The sequence below is a fragment of the Sorex fumeus genome, unplaced genomic scaffold (assembly GCF_029834395.1).
Source record: "Sorex fumeus unplaced genomic scaffold, SorFum_2.1 ptg000014l, whole genome shotgun sequence".
In the NCBI taxonomy this organism is placed as follows: domain Eukaryota; kingdom Metazoa; phylum Chordata; class Mammalia; order Eulipotyphla; family Soricidae; genus Sorex; species Sorex fumeus.
The window spans coordinates 14,277,442-14,300,830 of NW_026606071.1; the positions used below are offsets into that span (position 1 = coordinate 14,277,442).

The following is a 23,389-nucleotide window of genomic DNA, read 5'->3' on the forward strand; positions in this document are numbered from 1 at the left end:
AGTGGGTAGGGCGTTTGCCTTGCACGCGGGCAACCCAGATTAGATTCTCAGCATCCCATATGGTCCCCTGAGCACCACCAGGAGACATTCCTGAGTGCAGAGCCAGAAGTAATCCCTAAGCGTTGTCGGGTGTGACCCCAAAAGCAAAATAAATAAATAAATAAACATATAGATAAAAAATGGTGATAGGAAGGTGTAATGGTGGTGGGATTGGTGTTTGAATATTAAATGTAATCAAATATTGTGAACACTTTATAAAAATAAAAGATAAAGAGAAAGAAAAAGAAAATAGGAGGGAATTTTTTTAAAAGAAATAAAATAAAAGATTGAAACAAAGTAAGGGAAATGTTTTTATAAGCTTAGTATTAGGAGAATTTCTCAAACAAGACTGGAAACCTCTATATCATGAAAAAAAATTATGACAATAGTCAACTACCTGGAAGTTCAAAATATCTGCTCTGGGGAAAGGCCATGAAAGTTCCATTAAAAAGGAACAAGGACAAATGGCATATTAAGAGAAAACATTTTCAATATAACTAACACAGAAATGATACACATCGCTAAGACAAGGTGCTCCTAAACATATAAAAAAGACAACTCAATAAAAAAAAAAGCAACAGATAGAAAAAGCAATTTTCAGGAAATTACACAAATACTTGTACAAAGATATTAGAAAAAGAAACAAATGAAAATAAGACAGTCTTTCTTTGCTTTTTAAAATGACAAAAATAAAAAGGATTTTTATCATCTTGGACAGCTCAGGCAAAGTTTTATAAAATAACAATTTTTATATACATGTATGGTGGGCTTATACATTATGGTTTCTTTTCTGCATTCAAAGTAATATGGTATGAGCGATAGCACAGCGGGTAGGGCGTTCGCCTTACACGCGGCCAACATGGCCGACCCGAGTTCGATTCCTCCGCCCCTCTCGGAGAGCCCGGCAAGCTACCGAGAGTATTCGATATGCCAGACACAGTAACAACAAAGTCTCCAATGGAGACGTTACTGGGCCCGCTCGAGCAAATCGACGATCAACGGGAGGGCCTTTACCTTTTTACCTTTACCTTACTAAAAGAAAAAATATACAAGTCCTCTACTCAATAATTTTACTTCTGGAAACATCTGACAGAATTTAAGATAGCATAACATGAATGCATATACAGCAGCAATGTTTATAAATAGAACAAAAGGATACTCTGAATATTCATTAACAAAGATTTTGCTGAATAAATAATAATTGCTTGTGTGCACATGGTTCTATGTCTTTCTGCTATGAAGTCATAAACAAATATTTAAAAGCTCAACATATTTTCTTATTAGGATAACTAGAATAAATTTTTAAGTAATCAATTACAAAAATTAAGTATAGGATTATTGGTACATAATTTCTAGTTAAAATTTTTGATGCATACATTTGTATTTATAGTCTCAAGGATAAAAAATCATCAAGGATACATGTGACATTATATAAGAAAGTAAGTTTATAAAGATTCTATTTTACTTTAGATAAATCAGCATTTTTGAAATATTACAATTAGAACATCTTTATTTTGTATTTTAATCACCTGTATCACCTGTTTAAAAATCAAGGAGATTCTGCCTTGTATTTAAATAGGTGAAATAAATTACACTGAGTGCAACAAAATAAATGAAATAGGAGAAAATAAAAATTACAAAAAGATAAATCATGTATCTGCTCATAGTCAAAAGTGAGAGGTTATCACATTAAAAAAAATTATTATTCTCATTCCAGGTATGTGAAACCTGGTTATCTCATATAGCTCATAAACCCTTATTCAAACTTTTATTTCAGTAATCAGAAACTTAATTATGAGTTATATATTACTGATGAACCAAAATGGGAAAAGTGAACTTTTATTCCTTAGGCATCATGGTAGCTAAGAAGGGGAAAATATTCTGTTAAAAAAGAAATGTTATCTTGGATGCAGAAAGATCAGCTACCATGAACTTTTCGAACTCTGCTATGTTCTTAACTCGACTGGGATATGAAGTAGTCGATATGAAGTAGGAAGTCTACAAATCAGTCAAATGACAATCAACTCACCATTGTAACAAGCCCAGTGCAGTGGGGTGTAGCCTTGGTTATCTTTGAAAGAACAGTCCTCCTCAGACAGTGCCATCTGGAGCAGCTCACTTAGCCACGTGGCATGGCCACGGGCAGCTGCATAGTGCAGGGGGGTCCTCCCTCTGGAATCTTTACAGAGAATGGACACTTCTTGTTCCAGCAGCATTTGTACACATTCTTCATGCCCCGTCATAATCTGATGCATTGCCAATAAAATCACAAAACAAATCTCAGAAGGGCAGAAAATCCAGGAGGCCAAAACACTTAGCTAAACAAGGCTAGGCACAGAGTTAAGCGGATATGGGCATCCGGGCAAGCTGACTGTGTATTTCCAAGGAGAGAGGTTGGGAAAAGTCTGTGTGAGCAAGGGCATTTTGGAATCACTTCTTACTTCCCCAAAACATAACCATGAACGATAGCCTGATATGGTGCCAAAATATCATTTTTAGAATCAGGGAGATCTAAGTTAAGTCTGGAATCCAGCTTGTGAAATTTGGACAGTCTATTATTTGCATCTTTGTGCCCAACTTTATCCATTAAAAAAGGAAATGGTAACAGTGACCATTTAGGTTGCCATGAGAACTAAAGAGATATAGAAGGGATTCTGCCTGATGCACAGAAAACAGGAGGCACTTAAGAAAAAATGGACTATCTTTTTGACATTACCCACTAAGAATTCCTCTTCTTTGTCTTTATTATGGTCACCCCTCAATAACAATTTTATCATTTCTGCTTTTGTTTCATTTATTCTGCCATGCTTTAAAAACAATACAGCAGCTATAGATGAAGAATTTCCCACAGTATACTTAACTCAGTAGCATACACATCTGAGGGAAGGAATGGACCATCAATAATTGCAGCAATCAGAAAGAGCATGACTATTCAAAAGCAGGCAATCATTAGAAAAAATTATGACATCCATACACAGTAGGAGACTGAAAATGATGGGACAGGAAAATAATGGCAGGGAGAAATGTCCAAACCCTAAAGAAATAAAGCAATTTCCAAGAGGCACACTGCGTTTTCTTGTTTAATTTAAAACAAATCTATACATGCATGAGATTCTAAATAGCAAAAATAGCTATCTTCAGGAACCAGCAACACTGGCCATTGTGATTTTCTTCTCTATGCTTTAAGAAATAGTTTGCCAATTTTCTAGATTGCTCGTGTATTTTGAAACCAGAGAGCAAAAGCAATTTCATTGTAGTTGTGTTCATGTATCTATTATCACACCTGAAATCTCAAGAATAGGACCTGAGAGAATCTGTAACTATTTTATCTTTGAAAAAGATATTGGAATTTCTTCCTGATGGATGGGGTTAAATAGGTTATCTTGCAACCGCTTTTACTAGAAACACATGTGGTGGCAGGGGGAAGGAAATAAGTTCATAAGAGAATTTCTTGATGAATGCTGAGGCAATATGTACCTACCCCCCTGTGTAAGGCTGTGCAGCCCATGATGTCAACTGCATCAACATTTGCTTCCTTTTCAAGTAACAACGAAACAGCGTCGATGTGTCCATAAGCTACAGCCAGCATCAGCGGGGTTCTAGGGAAGGAAATCAGTCATTTTTAAGTTTTAAAAAATATTCATTTTTCCTGGAGGGCCTCTTTCTCTTTGTCGTTTTGTGTTTTAACCTCTCCTCTAAACGTTGCTTACACTTCTGGAGTGTCCCCAGTTTGTTATATGCTACATGGAGCCAGCCATCTGGTCTCTAATGACCATGTGGAATGATGTCAGTGGAACGATCAATATCCACAGGGGAAGGGTAAGTTTCTCCCTTAAGATGTTCTTGCAAATTCTTTCATTTTTACAACTATGAAGCATTTACCAAATAGTAATTGGACAGGGAGAAATTGTGTATAAAGGCCTCCAGATTTTATCAGAGCGACTCTATATTCATAGTTTTTATTTGGTGAGGGTCGGTTGGCAGGGGGAGGAGTTAGGTTCTGTTCAAGATTTCTTTTAAATTAAGCTTTATTGCCTTAAAGAAAAATCTGAGAAGTCTAGAGAAAAGAACAGAGAACTGGGGACTAGAAGGTAAGGTTTCATACAGAATCTTCTACCTGGGGAAAACTGCTCTCCCCTTCCCATGTAAGAAGACACTGGGTGAAAAAAATGGATCAATAGAAAATGCTTTCAAAAACTAATTAAAGAAGGAAAAACACATGAAGGAGGCTAGATGATTTCTTGAGGTGCACCCTATTGGCATTGAATTAAAAATGGGAATTCAAGGCTTCAGAAAGGTACACATAGATTGAAAAAACAAGGAAGACATGTTTTTAAGGGCCTGAATATATAACAAAAATGGGCTCCTTTTTGGGGCCAGAGTACAGCAGGTAAGGTGCTTGCCTCGCACACAGTTGACCCAAGTTCAATCCCCTACATCCCATATGGTCCCCTGAGCTTGCCAGGAGTGATCCCTAAGAACAGAACCAGAAGTAAGCCTTGAGAATTGCTGGTGTGGTGTGACCCCCCCAAACAAAATATAAAAAAACTTAAACAAAAATTGGCTCCTTTTATCTAAGAAACCCACCTCCACACCTTGTACAAAGTACAAAGCCACCTCGTTGTTTCTGGGGTCTCATGTAGAAATTTTACCCAATATGTGCCATGGACCTTGAATTCAGCAGTCAGTCTTTGCAGCTGTTTAACAAATTAACCAATTACCTGTTTCAATTAGCCAACTGTTGTTGTGACTTAACTACCAAGCCTAGGCCAGGTGAGGGAACACTTACTGTCCTTTGGCGTCTTTCACATCAACTGCTTCTGGGTTGTCTGCAATTTCTAGTAACAGTCTCAAGCACAGTGTGTGACCATTCATTACTGAAAAAGAAAATAGTGGATCAACACTATTCAAAATCTATCCAAAAGAAAATGTATTTGGATTTCAATGGTTTTCAATCGCTGCTGACTGTCACCCCTGGTTTCTAGTTGATGTCTGTAATGGGCTTTTGAGATGCGAATGGTTATGCTCTTAATCTATCTTCCACTTTCTTCTCCAGGGCACTTCGGTCCTCACCTTCTTTCCTTGGTTCCTCTATGTTTCCCTCTGGTTCTTCAACACAATACCCTTTCTTATTTCCATGTATGAGGCTGATTATTCTCCCCACTTTCTAATTTTTCTTCTTGTAAATAAAATTTAAAAAAAAGAAACTTAAGAGAGTCCTTATTCAGTATTATTATCCTCTGTCCAGCCTGTCCACCTCTAATCCTTTATAAAAAAAAGGAAACAACAGGAGTTGGAGGGAAAAAGGGACAAAAGGGACACAAGAATAAAATGGGAGGAGAGGGGAAGGAAGAGGAAAGAGACCAGATGGAAACAGGCCATGCCCTCCTCAGATTTTTCATTTTTCCTGTGGAGGACATCTTGGAGCAATGGTTCTGAAAGATTCCAGGTGGCTTAAAGCAAACTCTTAAGCCTGAAAGATGACACGAGCCATGGCTCACTGCTTATTGACTGGCATTTTTCCTAGACTAAGTCCTTCAATATATTCTTACCTTTTTGGAAAATGAAGCAATTATAAATAACAAACACCCACAATTAGTACCACTCAATAACAATGAATAGTTTGTGCTTTCAGTCTTAAATGTCCCTGTTGAGCCCTGATTCTCTTCCCCGCATCCTGACATCAAAGTCAATGAGCAGTGTAAATCAGAAGCTTCCTCTGAGCAGTCATTGCTGTCCATTATGTTCTATTAAGTCACCAGGAGTGACCACTTAATCAAGCAGCACTGAAAAATTATTCTAGGGGAGATAGGGTCGTATAAGCCTCTGCTCACATTTTCATCAACTAGTCAATGCATAACCTTACCACATATATGCTTCTATTAAAAAAGAAACATATTTGACTTATGTTGCCCACATATTAACATTAAATTCATGGCCAACAGCACACTAGACAGAGATATATCTCAGATGCAGTGTACTTTCTTCCCAAACTCAATACACCTTCCTTCTACTTCAGTACCACTGGCCAGCACTTCAGCACTATGCTTATATATCCTTCAGAACAGCAAATTTGCCAACAAAATACACAAAAATGTTAAGAAAAAAATTTAAACTGGAGCCCCCCATGGCCAGAGAACACATTGGTCCCTGAATCCCTCAAACCACAGTCTTTCCTGTGTCTTCAAAGTCAAGTCTCTGTCCTTCTGTAGTCGCCTTCTTCACCCATCTCCAGTCACTGCCTGCCACTCCCCAACCCCCACACACAATTTCCTCTCCCAGCAGACCACATTGGGCTGGCAATGTGGCCTCAAGGCTGTGTTAGCTGGTCAGGCTGGGATGGGAATACACATATATGCTGTTAAGTGTACCAGGCAAAGTGCTTCTTTTAGGTGCTGGTACCAAGGAGGCTGGAAAGAAAATCTACTGGAGGCTAATCCCCATGGTAAGGTTCTTTCTTTTACTTAGTCAATGGAACCCGGAGTCTTCCAATATACATGGCTTTCCACTCAGGGAGTAAAATGAGAACAAATGTGTATAAAATTCCAATGTGACTTTCTCTCCTCTCTGAACAATGACAGCACCATAAAATACATTGCATTTGCCTCGTTATGGAAGAGGAGAGAGATGGGAATAAGTGCAGCTCTGTTAGGATGATAAAGGCTCTTCTAAGAACTGTGTTTTACAGTTCTTTTTGTTGCGCACCAGTCACAAGAGAATACTAATTTAACAAGAACACATTTTTCAGGGAGTCACATACCAGAATTAGCTCACATTCATCAACACTATTCAAATTAACTATAGGAATAATGACCACATTTTGTAGACCATGTATTCAGCTCATTATCAGTAACATTCCATTTATGTATCTCAGGAGAAAATTTTGTGAACTGGTGTATAGACAATATAATATTGTGTGTGTGTTTTGTTTAAGAAAACAATACTAAATCTGTTACCACCAGTGGAACATTCAAGAAGTAGAATATATTAAAGAAGATGATTAAAAGACCAACAGTTAAGAAATATAGGCAATGGATTCCTGAAAGAGGAGCAACAGCTTATTTTAATTGGTTCAGTTTTCTGTATTGACTTGGTAGTATTTTGTTGTTTTTGTTGTTTAGAACCACACTCAGCAGTGCTCAAGGTTTGCTCCTGACACTGTGCTCAGGGGACAAAATATGTGCCTGAGTATTGAACTTGCATTGGCTGCATGTAAGGCAAGTGCCTTACCTGCAATAATATCTCTGTAGTCCTTGGTTTGTTATTTTTTAGATACTTTAATGAAAATAGTTCTAACAATTTTGATTTTGGGCAAAAGCAAAAAATGAAAAAGAAATGACCTAAGTATATATCACTTTTATCTACAGCGCCGAAGAATATGCCACCTGTTTCATAAACAGACTTTGTGTATGTACAAAAGGCGGAGGGCTACAGTAACTTCCTTAAGTTAGGCAAAAGAACTCATGTAAATATTCTATCCCCCTGCATGATCTAGTTTGGTTAATTCTTATAACCAAACTAGAATTCCTGTTGGCTTCCTGATTGCTACATTTATAGATCCTACTGATTGCCTTCTAGCAAAAAGGATGCTAACAACTCCTTAAGGTCAAGCTCTGTGTTAAGTCCAGCTTTGTCAAGTCCAGACTTAGCTCAGCCTCTCGCTGGCCCATTTTCTAAGTTGCGCAAAGACCATGACAGTCATTGCAACTATTTGTTGTGCCCAAACATCAAATATTCATCCTGGCCTTGCTCCTCAAAGTAATCACAGGGGAATCCACAAAAATTGGCCTTTCAAATGAGCTGGAAAAGATTCTGGAAAAGCAGATTATCAAAGCACAGGCTAAAGCTTCTGCACAGCAGACATTTTGTGGAGTATGGAGTCAAATGACAGCCTGTGTCTTTTTTAATGAATGACATGAGGGAAATCCAAAAAAAGGAAATCTAACTGACCACCAGGGGGCTCTGTTGGACTGCAGCCTACGTCATAGTAGGGAATGAGTGACAATGATTATTTTTCATTGTTTACCTATTCACAGGGTGATTTTCCATAATCAAAGCAGGCTATTGTAATTGTCAGGAAGTGTATGGCAACTAAAGCAGGATGCTTTCCTTAATAATAGGCAACTGATCTTTTAAAAAAAAGAACTAAATTTAAACTTCATAATAATGCCAAGAATAGTAAAAAGACCAACAGATGGGAAATAAGAATCCATCATTTAAGCCGATAAACAACTGTGAACCTCATGACAAGAATTATTTTCTAGGAACAAGCATTTTCAAATAATTAGATAACAATCATGCTTCCCGCCCCCACCGCAAGATCCACACTCTTTTTCTTCAGTGGTCTGGAAATAAAAATTTATGGACAGAAATATTTCCACAAAGGCTAAAACATCAAAAGTTGGTGTTTATTTTTCCACCAAGTAATGAGAATGATAAAGTATTTGGAAAAAACTCTTTGTTTCTTTGAATCCTCAATACACCCATTAGTTCACTGAAAAAAGAGTTGTTTGTCCTTATAAGACTCTCTCTGATCAAAGTGTGATGTCACTGACTTTAGTCATCTAAAAGGTATGTATGGGCTGGAGCGATAGCACAGCGGGTAGGGTGATCGCCTTACAAGCGGCCAACATGGCCGACCCGAGTTCGATTCCTCCGCCCCTCTCGGAGAGCCCGGCAAGCTACCGAGAGTATTCGATATGCCAGACACAGTAACAACAAAGTCTCCAATGGAGACGTTACTGGGCCCGCTCGAGCAAATGTATGCCTTAGTTGAGCTAAAAAGTGTTCCGTATTTTCTATATATCTGTGTAGAAGTATAGAAGGGTCTAGGCACTGTTTTATTTCATGTACAATGGAGTAATCCTAGAAAGGATAAATTACTTTCTGATATACACATGTATTTTGGAGGTTTTTTTTTTATATCTGATGCATCAAGAATCAAAGTCCTTTAAACTTAGGGAAGAGTGTACCAATAAGAATGTTGTTGGGGGCTGGAGTGATAGCACAGTGGGTAGGGCATTTGCCTTGCATGTGACCAACCTGCGTTCGATCATTGGCATCCTATATAGTCTCCCAAGCACTGCCATGAGTGATTCTGAGTGCACAGCCAAGAGTAACCCCTGAACATTGTCAGGTGTAACCCAACCTCCCTTGCACCCTCTCCCAAAATGTTATGTGACTTCTTCTATAACCTAGCCCTAAAATCTCATTCCTTTAAATGTTATAAATCACTTTGTGATTTTGTTCCATGCAACTTGACAAAAATCATATTCATACCTGCCCTTTTTGGTAGTAAGTTTTATGTTCCTCATTGAACAAGAGTTCTGAATGCTCTTTTGAGTTAAGGTCAAACGGTGCACACACAATTTTTTAGGGCAAGGTTTTAGTACCATAGTATGTTCTATACAATACAATGATGAACTTATTTCATTGTGACATTTGTCCAAAGTCATACAATGCACAAGACCAAGTTAACTATGAGTCACTTTGGATGACTGTGATGTGGCAATATAGATTCATTAACTAGATAAATGTTCCATTCTGGTGAGAAATGTTGATAAAGAGAAATGCTATACGTGTGTAGGGGGCAGGGAGAGCATCGGAAATCTTGGTACCTTCCTCTAGATTTTGCTGTGATCTAAAAAAATATAATGAAGTGATTAAAAAGGAATACAAGGGCTTCTATGGCAAGAGAAGTACACTCATGTTTAAGAATAGGCCACAAAATTGATTTGGCAAAGTATAGCTATATCTAATGAAAAAAGAAATTAGTTATTTTAAAAATTGGGGTGAAAAAGGAGCTGTCATCCTTTTATATACATGGGCCATCAAACGAGGGATCCCAAAGTCTTGACAAGACCCACCTGAGGCATGGAGTGGGGTTCTGTTGGTTACATTGTCTTTCACGAAGATGGACGCGCCCTGATTGATGAGGGCTTCCACACACTCTGTGTGTCCCTTAAAGGCAGCCAGATCCAGAGCAGTGCGGCCTTTCTCATCCCGGATATCCAGGTCCACCAGTGACCGAAGAAGCACTTCCAAGGCTTGGTGATGCCCATTATAGGCCTGTAAAGAAGAACCACAGACCCAAGAGCTCTTACCTCAAATGTCACAACTGCTCAAGGTGAGGTAAGCCTCTGGGTCACAGAGGTCATGCCACAAACCACATCAGAAAGACATTTAAATGAGATCATTGTTAAAAACAGGCAAACCAGAGAGCTAGCCTACAATTTTATAATGTGTGAACCTCACAGTTATATATACATTTCCTCACCCTCTTTATCTTTTGTCAAATAATTTGCTTCAGAGACATTAAATGTATCATCATATTCTTCCATTTTAAAATATTAAAATATTAATATTCTAATAAGAGCTGAATGAACTAACAGAGTCTTTTGTTGCTTTAGTTCTAAACATGATTGCATAATAGATTTTTTCCAGGATGCTTTTTTATTAAAGCTGAAATGAAAAATTACGAGTAACATCGTGAGCTTTGTAATTCTGCAGATATATATATATATATATATATATCGTCTTTACCATTCAACATTTTAATTTCTAATCATGTGACTCTGAGTAAGTTTCTTAAGTTTACTTCAAGTTAGTTTCTCTATCTATATCATGAGAAGCAATAAAAGCTGACTGCCAAGGAAGACGAAAAGAGATAAACTGCATAGGCTTTGCATAATGTCTGATACACAGTTGATGCTTTTTCCTTTCTCCCTTATTTCTTCCGTTGCTTGTAATGAAAACAAAGACACAATTGTGGAAATTTACTTCACACCATTGCCAGTTTCAGACCTAATGTGGGTTTAGGATTAAAAGATTTCATACTACTACAAAAGCAAAGCTCAAAGCTTGAGAGATAATTTTTATTATGTCTTTAAGATTAAAAAAATTTAAGCACACACAAGGTAAAAGACATTAAAACGAAAAAGGATTAATACTAGGGGAAAAAGGAGTAAGACGAAGAAGGGAAGAATAGCTTTTCCCTTACTGTTTTCTGAATCTCCTGCATTATTTATTTGCTTATTTATTTAACCGGAGCTATTATTCATGCAGTTACTTGGGGAAAAAAAATGCTTGACACAGGAGCTAGAGAGTTGAAGGGCTAGAGCACACACTTTGCAAGTAGTGAGGCCCTTGAGTTCTTAGAGCTGCAGTAGGGCATTCCTGGGGGCAGCAGCTCCAAGAACTTGCACTGAACCATCAGACCCAGGCTGAGGCTAGAGACAGCCTGCAGGGGCACCTGATCATTTTGTTTTGAGGGGAGCAAAACAATAGAACCAAAGTTTAGCAAACTTAAAATGGCTACTTATGGGGCTGGAGCGATAGCACCATGGGTAGGGCATTTGCCTTGCACGTGGCAGACCCGGGTTCGATTCCCAGCATCCCATATGGTCCCCTGAGGACCGCCAGGAGTAATTCCTGAGTGCAAATCCAGGAGTAACCCGTGTGCATCGCCCACTGTGACTCAAAAAGCAAAAAATAAATAAATTAAATAAATAAAATGGTTACTTGTAAGAAAATATCCAGGCTCCAACCACCAAACTTAAAACGTGCCCATCAAGGAGGCAGGCTGGGAGACATGGGGAAGGGCTTCTGAGGCCACTGGTGAGGGGAGTGGGCACTGGGTGGTGGGGCTGGTGGGGAAGCACTTTTAAGCTTGAAACTTAACTAGGAATAAAAATCATGGAGCCTTCATAAAAATAATTAAAAATTAAAAAGAAAGAGAAAACTTTTCTCCAGAGAACCACATAACTCTCCTGGTACTTCTGTTTTAAACAACCTCAGCAAGCTTCCCGGCGCCCACAGTGGCTCTCCACCTCCATCCAGTCCACTTACGCTGCTTCATTTAACCCTCACAGCATTTAGGAGTACTTGATATCTGTTCCATATCAATATTCTAGAATCATGCCTGGCATGTAAAAGAACCTCAACAATAATTTGATGAATAAATGGATGTAATGATTTATTATTATTTATAAGCAATGGTGGTAGAAGTATACATATATTTAACAACAACTCTTTGTTCAAGACACTGCGCTGAGCACCCTAACTCCAGAACGCCACTTATTGTTGGCAAACATTCATTTTTACAAACTGATCATTTGATTACAAGTGATCATTTCCAATGATCATTATCATAGTGGTCCCTTCTTTATCCCAACTGCCTTTGCCTCCAGCACTTGAGGCAGGCTTCCAACTATGGACCAATTCTACTGGCCCTTGTTTCTTCTGTTGGGTATGAGTCTGATACCATGGTCTTATTTTTAAATTCCACAAATGAGTAGCACTTCATAGTAACAATAAGTCACAGTAAGCAATATTTTGGGTTCTATTATTATCTCCATTTTATTGAAAAGAACATGGAGGGCAGAGATGGTGCCCATGTCTGTCACAGTCACACAGCTCTATGTGCGGAGGTAGGACTCAAAGGTTAAATCATTCAGACCCAAAGACTGGCTGCGGGCTTTTCAGCAGCTCCAACAGAAAGGGAGGAACATAACAAAACAGATGAGTTCATTCAACTTTTTGGTTTGAGTCATTTCAAACGTGCACCAAACAAGAAAAGCATCTTTAAGACTCATATAGGAATCCGCTAGCTTCAGTCATTATTTACTCAGGTCATAGAGATACTAAGTCAACTTGAGAGCACCATCCTCCTGTGAAAAAAGGCTGTTGTTTATTTGAAAACAGACCTTGCCTACCACAGCCACCCATTTTAATTGTCCTGCAGTAACTGATTCAGTTTATGTAGAAATGTGGACTTCACACTCCAGGGAAATGATCCAGGTTGACAAAGGCAGATGCTAATGCTCTTTGCAGTGACCATTAGGCAAATAAAGTAAACATTTTAATTTCTGCCACTGCGATTTGGCCTAAGGAAACAGAGCAGGCAACTTTTAAATTGCATGCAGATCTGCAAAGCACAGTGGCTAAACACATTGAGACTTAATAAAGAGAAGATGCTGGGGAAAGGGAAATGCACACAGCAAGGAAGCTGGTAGGAGAGAATCAGCACTGCTTAGAATAGCCATCACATCATAGACATTCCAACCCAGGAATTGGCTTAACCTGTGCAAAAGATTTCTCTACCTTCATTCTACCTTCATCTTTAATCTTCACAACAGAAACCTAACCCATTAACATGTAATAAAGTTAAAGAGCCTTAACATGAAAAATAAAATGAAATGAACCCTCCTGATAATTAGGAAAGCTTCAAAATTAATTTCTTTTATACCAGGCACTTAAAAATCCTCAGAATGGTTGAAAGGTCAGATTTACCTATAGAATTATCCTGTTTCTTCCTTTAGTTTAGCTTGCAGTGCTCAGATTTTCATATGCATAGGCATTACTGTGTGGAATTCAAGACATATACAATTATGTAAACTAAACCATCAGGGCAATTTAAGGGGAATCAGGAAAGTTTAATTCTTTATTATCCAAGAATCTTCACATTTTAGAGTTAACCCTGGAAACACATTTTAGAGTTTAACCCTAGAAATAAACTATCGTATCATAAGAAAAAAATTCTATTTTATGTGGTTAGAGGCATGATTTTTGTCTTTAGGCATTTACATGATTCTTGGATTATACAAAAAAAAATAAAGACAATAAAGCTTTGAAATCGGAGTCTCAAGTAATCAGGAAAGCTATTCAAGTTAGCAGCAAGTGAAGAAAATGATTTTATTTTTGTTTCTATTCATACCCTAACCAGATGTTTAGCAGGTAATTACACAATGATTTCTGAAGCAATCATACCAAAGTACAAATATTCTGGTTCCAAAAGAATATAAAAGTTTTAACTTCCAATAGTCAGCATAGTTCAAGTCTCCATTGGCGGTTGCAATTAAACATGGTGAATTTGCTTTATGAAATCTCTTTTTAAAATGTCATTATATAATCTATGTATTATTAAAGATAATTAATTTTTATGAAATTTTTAGCTAAGAAATGAGGGCAACAAGGAGGAGGATTGAGGATTTCCACAGAACTCATGAAACAATGGGTCCTTCTGGAAATCTCGACAGCTGGAGCTTTTCATTTGTATAGTCTTGTTTCTTGATTTAATTTTTTTAAGTGGATGAAATGCGTATGAAATTTACTCGGCTGATACCCCTAGAGAGTTGAATCATTCAGCCAAGAAAGAGTAACTCAGGGCAGGGCAGGTTTCTTATGGCAGTCCAGGTTTGGGGACATCTGGCTCTATTTCATTGTTAGGATGCTTCCACCTAAGAAATAATGTGTCCCGGGCTTTTATTAAGTTAATTTGCTCCAGAGATCCCAGGAGAGGATTCTGGGCTTACTGTGGGGATTCTTGAAGCAGTTAATGTTTTTTGAGAAAGTGTTATTACCACACTTAGTAAGGTAAGACAAATAATGTTTTAAATGTTTTTCTAAAATTGTTTTTTAAAATTTAGAATCCTTTGAAGCCCAAGTTATCATTCTCATTGGTATTTGGTTACATTGCTTCTGTCTGGCTTTCTTACCATTTAAACAGAAACACAGATGGGCTGAACTGACAGTACAGTGGGTAGGATGCTTGCCTTGCATGTGGCTAGCCAGTATTGATCCCCAGTATCCCATATAGTCGCCTAAGCAGCACTAGGAGTAATTCCTGAGTGTACAACCAGGAGTAACCTCTGAGCAAGTGTGGCCAAAAACTAAACTAAAACAAAAAACCTACCAAACAAAAACAAAGAAACAGAAACGAATGAATGAAAAAAATGAACTGAAATTAGATCTAAAATGATTCTCTTAGAATCAAAATATTAGATTTATTTTCCCCTCCCTCCCTCCCTCCTCCCTTCCTCCCTTCCTCCCTCCCTCCCTATCTCCCTTCCTATCATACCCATGGCTTCATATACACAAGGCAAGTGATCTACCAGGGACTTACATCCCTGTTCCTATATCATATATTTCTTATAAACCTTCCATATAGTATCCCATTTGGATCAAAGAGATAGTCACAATTCTTACAGCTGATTACAGAGCTCTCTGAGTTCTATAGGACGCCTCAAGTCTCCTGCCTCTTCCACCACGTGGTAGACCACTCGACCCTTACCACTTTGCTCCGCTGGGTGACTACCTCGCTGTTCTGAGAGTATGCTGCCCAGGATCTTATGCAGAGAGCTTGCACTTCTGCCAGAAGACTCTCCTGTCTGCTATCAACATGAGCAGCTTTTAAGATCTATGTTTAAATGTGAGATTTTCTGCATTGCCAAATAGTGTCTTCTCTTCACCTCAATCTCTCCAGCTCATGACCACTTTGAGACTTAAAGAACTTACAGACATCAGTCGAGTTACTTAGTTTCCTGCCTGTTGTTTCTCCAAAACTAGCTACTATCTAGGACAGAGGCTGGGTTTTGTTTAATACATCATGAGCTCCTATAACAGTGCTTAGTATAGAGTCAATATATGCCAGGTGAGATAATAAAATCAATTTTATAACAGTGGAGATGAACCTAGCTCATTATATCAATGTGGTAGGTCTCATCCAAACTTTTATATGCATTAATTCCTGTCGTCCACTGGACAGAATGATATGGCAAAGTTGTATCTTCAGAGAGATACTAGTATTCTCTTCACATTGTGGGTTAGGTACTTGGTCAAGATCATACAATAAATCTATAAAAAAGTGGAGTGGGCTTTGGGATCCTTCATAAGTCACTCCTTTTAATTTACAAGTGGGAAACCATGTACAGGTGAGTTGTTAGCGAGATGACAGGTTGCTGAGGTCTGCTATGTGTGAATTGAGTAACTGTTAAAGTCCAACTCCTTCCAATGAGATTATAACATTGTCTATCTGGAAACTCATAGAACTTAGAAAATCCCATGGCACATACTAAAAAGTAAATAATTATGAGGGAGTGGGGTTACAAAATTTTTGAAAACAAAACTTATCTCAACTTAAAAGTATGCTTGGCAATGCAATGTTCCTCGGTTTCAAAGGGCTTGAGAGATCTGAGATAACCTTTCAAATAGGCATCTCCAGGGGTAGCTAATATTGTTTGTGAAACTTCAGCTTTGGTATAACTTCCCAACCACAGCAGATGGTTGAGCAGATTCAAGGGAGCAACCTTTAGGGTAACTTGTACTAGGAGTCAACTGGTAGGAAGCCTTAATCTCACAATGAATCCACTATTTGTCCACCTTTTCCATTCTAAGTTCATCTCTGAGAGCTGAGAGTGATGCATATTTTAGTTTCATTTCACTGGACCTAACTATGCGTAGTTATTGTGAGAGAGTGTGTGAGTGAGGTATTGAAAGTTGTGCTGGCAAAAAAGAGTGTTAACAGGCTGTTTTCATTACTGTTATTACTGCACAACTGTGTTTCTATTTAAAGAGCGGTCTAGTTGTATAAACACTTCGTTTTTTTGGTAACAGGTGAATTTGCTAAAAGCATCTCACTTACAGCTAAGTGGAGTGGACTCTTCGTAGCCCCGGAATCTGATTCTTCAAAACAAACGTTGGTTCTTTCCAAAAGCTGTGGAGTCAAGAAAGAAAACAACAGTAAGTACAATTTATAAAAGGAATTCTACTTTATGCTTATTAATATTGACACAAATGAGAATGATTTTAGAATGAGAAAATATGCAACTTAACATTAATGTAAAAACTGATATTGAGTAACAAAAACAAATATGCTAACTGAATATTTTGACTTCAAGATCATCTCAGCCATTGCTATTAAACAAAAGACTTTTGTACTTTAAAAAGATGCCCAGAAAAGTTCTTCAAATGACAATATGGTTGTACTCAATGTTTATTCCATTTTTGAGCCAGATTTTCTGGAGGCAATGCTGATAAAGATACAAAGTTCTTGTTACTATGGAGCTTATACCCAGGGATAATTAGACAAATAGATATAAAATAAGTATATCTGGTAGTGAGAAGTGCTATAACATTTCCACAGTAAAATAAAATAAGATGATATGGATTGACTATGAAGTTGGTTCCCAGTTGCTGTTCAGAGAAGGAATCACCAAGAAGATGACACTTAAAGTGAGTTCTGAAAAAGAGCAAAATCAGATGGAGGTGTGACAAGAGAGTTGGGAGGTATGACAAGAGAACTGGGTGGTGTGACAAGAGAGTTGGATGAGAAGGGAGTGGTCAGTGCAAATGCATCAAGTCTAAGGAACACACAAATTTCAGGAATGGAAAGAACCTGTGACCAAGGCATGATGCTGAGAGAATTTCAAGAAAGACATTATTGATTTATCATTGCTTTAGTTTTGTGAAATTCTAGGAATTGAGCTCTACTATATACATCCACAATTAAAAAATATAAAGAGGGCTTAGAGCAATAGTATAGGGGGCAGTGTGCTTGTCTTGCATGAGACTGACCAGAATTTGATCTCCTAGCACCACATATGGTCCCCCAGGCCCAGCAGGAGTGCAGGGAAGAGAAAGAGTGAGAGAGAGAGAGAGAGAGAGAGAGAGAGAGAGAGAGAGAGAGGAGAGAAATCTATGCCAATGACAATATGGTTGATGGAAGGAAATAATGTTAGTTAACACATTTCAGGAAAACATGTGCATTCTCTGATCCTAGGTACAAATGCTCAATAAATAGACAAGTGCACAAAGACATACAATAAAAATGTATTTATTCAATAAATTTTTGATGAATGATACCCAAAGTTTCCAAGCATAGTTTCATGCACTGTGGATTAAATAATATATATTTTTAAAAACCATTTTTAAATTTACTTCGGTACTGGGATTTGCAATATTATTAATCATATTTTTCATGGATACATCATTCCAATACCATTCCCACCAGGAGAGTCCCCCTTTCCCTCACCTGTGTCCAAAGGACACCCCTCAATCCTCATGTAAGTTCAATTTTATAGACGAAATCTTCAGTCTCAATGACTTTGTCCATTTGTTGTTCTCTTACTATTTTTTTTATAAATCTCATATCTGGCATAGATTTCTCTCCTCTCTCTCGCTCTCTCACTCTCTCTCTCTCTCACTCACTCTTTCTCTTCCCTGCACTCCTGCTGGGCCTGGGGGACCGTATGTGGTGCTAGGGGATCAAATTCTGGTCAGTCTCATGCAAGACAAGCACACTGCCCCCAATACTATTGCTCTAAACCCTCTTTATATTTTTTAAATTGTGGATATATATATATAGTAGAGCTCAACTCCTAGAATTTCACAAAACTAAAGCAATGATAAATCAATAAAGTAAAAATGTTTTCAAAGACCTTCTATAGATATAAATGTTAAAATGTTAGTAATATAAATAATTGTGTGCTAATTTGTTTTAAAGATACATATGAAATAGTTAAATCATACAAATGCAAAATTTAGTAAGAATGAAGAATGAAGCATGAAGTCAGAATGAAGAGTTAAGAAAAATTTCAAAGGAATAATCTAAACAGATCTAAAGTATAAAAGGTACAAAAATGCATTTTCTCTTGGAGGTTGAAGCGGATAATGAGAGACATTTACAGATAATACAAGAAAATCATTTGGAACTATGAGATATTTTATGTTTTCTTGATTAGTGGGAGAATATAATTTAGAACACCAATCAAGGATCTATTAGAATAATGAGAGTAAATTTAATTTTAACTCCAAAGTAAATGACTTTAAAACAAATTTCCTTACATTTTAAAAGTAGCCTTCATTGTTTAAAGTATAGAATATTTGCTTTGTTTTGCAATATTATCATCTGCAAGACTTCCTCAAACAGAGAATATAGCAACCCCAAATTCTGTCCTAGAATGAACCTTAATCAAAGGAACAGAATCATTTCCATTATTCTTTCATGTATGATAAACAGAGATAAGAAGAATATATAATGTTTACAGCCAAAATTAGGCATGTTTCCAAAGTTGTCATAGAAAAAGTGTTTTGTACGTGTACTCTGATCATTCTAATAGCATGTAATATATTAGAACTGCCTGAGAAGTCTCATCCGGAACAGATGTTTCATATATCAGAAATCATTGATGACCCCTAGATCCATTTCTCTAACCCAGATTCTCTTTTAAGTTTCAAATATCATATCCATCTCTTCACTGGACATACTTTCACTCAATATCCCAGTAGCACTTCAAACATGATCTCAACAAATTTTCCATTCTCCCAATCTTGCTACTTTTTTTTAGTTTCTTACGTTAAAGAAGCCATCACCATTCATCACTTTATTAAAGTTGAAAACTGGATCTCATCCTTTACCCCCTTTCTCTTTCGTCTAGAGTTATACCAGTGAACAATTTTGATTACTTTTGCTATTTAGACTATAAATGTCATGTTTGCTTAGGCAACGACCTTAGTGTGTTGAAAGTCAGTATATTACACAATTGTCAATATATAATTATTGAATTAACAATGTAAGTCAAATTCTTGAATACATCCACTTCCTTTCATTTCCCTCCATTCCACTACCAGTTTTCACCAACTTAATAATTCATTGTATAAATTCCATGGTTGAAAAAGTCTATCTGGTCTCCCTGATTTCAGAATTATTATCTCTAGCCTCAGCACCACCGCACTTTATTTGCTACAATGTAGTCAGAGAGGTTTTTTTTCTTATTTGGTTTTTGGTTTTGGGTCACAACTTGTGGTGCTCAGGGCTTATTCTGGGCTCTGCACTCAAGGATTACTCCTAGCAATACTGGGGGGACCATATGAGGTGCCAGGGATCAAATGAGGGTTGGCCACATACAAGGCAAGCACTCTACCCATTGTACTATTGCTCTGGCCTCTATGAGTAATTTCTTATAAAATCCCAGACTCTAAAAATGATGATGCCTCTTCTCTGGTTACAATGAACAAGATTACTGCCTCTTCCTTTTTTTAATCACTAAATAATTATCTTAATTTGATGTTTTGGTTCCCAACAATTATCCTAACCCAGTTTTCACTTTTTGTGTGTTTTGGGGCCATTCCCAGCTGTGTGACTTCTCAGTGGTCATGTCCGATGGAACTTGGGGGATCATATGGGTTGCCAGGGATCATACCTGGGTTCAGTGTGTGTAAGAAAAGCACCTACTCATTGTACTATCATTCCAGATCTCTACCCTTAAAAATGTCCTGCTTGGAGGCTAGGGAGATAGCTGAAGTGGAAGAACACATGCCTACCATGTACGAGAACCTGAATTTAATCTCTCCCATGGTATAGCCCCTGAGCACTACTGGATATAGCAGAGTGATCTCTGCCTGTTGGGGGGGGGCTATTAAAAAGATTTTATGATTAGGCAATATTAATATGATCTCCCTGTACCTAATATATCTTCAACTTCCATGTCCATCCTCATTGCTCTATTCTTTCCTCACACATGCAGACTACTTTAGACAACTTAAAAGTTGAAAGTAAACTCTTGAAAGTCTTCCAAATTTTTTGTATTCACTGCTTTCACATTCTCTTCCTCTACCTAGAAGTTCCCTGCATTCTGCCTGACTGGTTTCTACCATGGTAGGGTGGATAGGCCTAGATTACAGAATATCCCCTTATACTCCACCTTATGTTAGGAGATGCTATGTGTTCCCTGGCACCTTTGGTACTTCTCTATCAAGCTCTTGCTTCATTGTTTTTTATCTCTAACTTATTTATATAGGTTCCCCATTAGCCTCTAAGTTATCTGAAATCAGAGACTATATCTGTTTGTTGCACAAGTGAAACCTGGTACTCTAGCTGTGGTCTGTGCAGAGATAATACTCCACGAATATTTGGTGAAATATGGAAATGGTACATATGACATAAACCTCAGGAATCCCAGTAATTCAGTTTGGGAGAGAAAGAAATCTCTTTCTCTAAAAAAGGGGCCAAGGAATGGCTATAAAGACAACCAGGAAAGTGACAGGATGATGGTGGTGAAGATTATCATAACATAAAGGTGCAAATTGTGATAAATGAGGATGATAAAGATTTTCTCTGATTATACTCAAAAGTCATTAATGATTCTGTGAATCAAACATTCCACTAAGGCCCCAACAGAGATTACCAAAAAAATTTCTCAGTTAATCTAGTGAGTAAAAGTTTAGTTCACAAAGCTTGTAAAGGGCAGATCTAGAACGTGAACTCATGTCTAACTCAAAAACCATAAGAATTTCTCAACAAAATAATGACTTCCAGTCAATTCAGAAGCTGACACTTTCCCCTGATATTTGACACAGAGCACCAGAGATGAGGGTAGGAAAAAAGGAGTGTATTTAACATTTTAATTTAATCTTTGAGATTTTCCTTTTCATAGGTTAGTAATAAAAAGACATGTTAATTAGATTCAAGCTCTAAATATTCTTCTTTTTTTGGTTATTTTTTTTCATCAGTTATAGGATACTGTGAAAAAGTGGAGACAAGAGCAATCTGCAAATCTTTCAAAACTGGCACAATTTATTTTTTATTTCTAGTTTAATGTTTGGCTCTAAACATATCAAGCCCAAGGTATGCAACTGGTATCAGCCTACTCAGATACTCGACCACACAAAAACATCCAGGGAATAATTATGAAGGCCAAAAAGTCTGAGACTCATACCATGGCTCATTATACAGTCTCCTAACTTAGTCTGTGGTCAGCAATATTACTGGAAAAAAAACATTGCCCTACAGAGATCAACCTCAACCTACCTTGTCAAAATCAGAAATGGAATGGCTCTTTTGAAATATAGTTATAGCTAAGAAATATGCCAAAGAAGCAACACCATAAAAAGCAATGAGCCCTACACATAAAGTTTGTAGGAATAAATCAGAAAATATAATTTTATATGCAGAATATAAAATGAGCTGGTTATAACTTTTTCTCTTTTAAGGTTTTCCAATTATACACTCTCATGCTTATCATCAACATTCACATACTCCATTATATGATCCATGCATTCCCATGCTGGTTTTTGTTGCTGTTCAATTATGCCCATAAATCTAACCTACACATCCAATGTGTAGACAAGGGCTTCTACTGGTATCATAAAAAACTGAACTCACACCAAGGACTTGGTTCTCTTCTAAATAAGTATTAGAAGGGCTGCTTTAGGGCTTGGGAAACAGTTTAATGAAATGAGCATATGCTTTGCACATGGGTATCCGAGGTTCCATTGCAAGCACTTCATGGTATCCAAGTACTCCTTGGCATGACCCTTAAGCACTAAGCTAGAAGTAACCCCAGAATACTTTCAGGTGTGGGCCCTAAACAAAAATAACAAAAGACTGCTTTAACAAATCCTTAATAACTAATCCATTTCTCATCAAATACAAAATCCTAGAGTTGGTTCTTTTCTCAAATGATCGACAGTGTAAACAGCTTATATAGTCTAGTACTGCCAGATCTAATTTGTTCCTCAGGTTTCTCCACCTTGCATTTGCCAAGACTATCTTTGGGTGCAAAAATAAAACAGTCTTGGAATTAAAGCAAGTTCTTTTTTTTAATTTTTAAAAAATATTATAATTTTATAAAGTAGTTTACAATATTTGATTACATTTAATATTCAAACACCAATCCCACCACCATTACACCTTCCCACCACCATATTTGGATGTTTCCGTCCCAAAACCTAACCCCAAGGCAGAACCAAAATAATTTATTTTATATTGTTGGTTGGGCGGAGTGATAACACAGCAGGTAGGGCGTTTGCCTTGCATGTGGCCAACCCAGGTTTGATTCCTCTACCCTCTAGGAGAACCCACAAGCTACCGAGAGTATCCTGCCCACATGGCAGAGCCTGGCAAGCTCCCCATGGCATATTCGATATGCCAAAAAACAGTAACAAGTCTCACAATGGAGACATTACTGTTGCCCACTCGAGAAAATCAATGAACAATGGGAGGACAGTGCTACAGTGCTACATATTGTTTGTTATGAATAAACCGCTGAAAATGCTCCAAAAATTTTCTTTAGAGGAGAGTGTGTGATGATTGTTGTATTTCACACAGAAGCCATTAAGCCCTTTTATAAGAGATTAGTAGCACTGTAGCACTGTCTTCCCGTTGTTCATCAATTTGCTCAAGCAGGCCCAGTAACGTCTTCATCATGAGACTTGTTGTTACTGTGTTTGGCATATTGAATATGTCAGGGGTAGCTTGCCAGGCTTTGCCATGTGGGCAAGATACTCTCGGTAGCTTGCCGGGCTCTCCAAGAGGGGTGGAGGAATCGAACTCAGGTCGGCCAGGTTGACTGTGTGCAAGACAAACGCCCTACCCACTGTGCTATTGCTCCAGCTCAAGATATTAGTAATATGTTGTTAAGGGTTGAGCCTTGTGTTCATATATATATATATATATATATATATATATATATACACACAGATATATGTGTATATATATATATCTGTAAAAATTTATTTCCCCCTATGGTTGCCTTCTACTTTATTTTTTTTATAATTTATTTATTGAATCACT

General features: G+C 37.5%; 1 protein-coding gene across 4 annotated transcripts in view; it reads right to left on the reverse strand.

The window, feature by feature from the left end:
- The window catches only part of ANKRD44 (ankyrin repeat domain 44), a 344,812-nt gene that overhangs the window by 20,428 nt on the left and 300,995 nt on the right, over positions 1 to 23,389 (reverse strand). For all 4 annotated transcript variants that reach the window (XM_056111738.1, XM_056111735.1, XM_056111737.1 and 1 more), the window contains exons 17-21: positions 16,460 to 16,531; positions 9,906 to 10,107; positions 4,829 to 4,916; positions 3,521 to 3,638; positions 2,069 to 2,285 (exon numbers count right to left, since the gene is read on the reverse strand). In XM_056111738.1, coding sequence (XP_055967713.1) covers positions 2,069 to 2,285; positions 3,521 to 3,638; positions 4,829 to 4,916; positions 9,906 to 10,107; positions 16,460 to 16,531 — 697 coding nt within the window. The remainder of the gene's footprint in view (positions 1 to 2,068; positions 2,286 to 3,520; positions 3,639 to 4,828; positions 4,917 to 9,905; positions 10,108 to 16,459; positions 16,532 to 23,389) is intronic.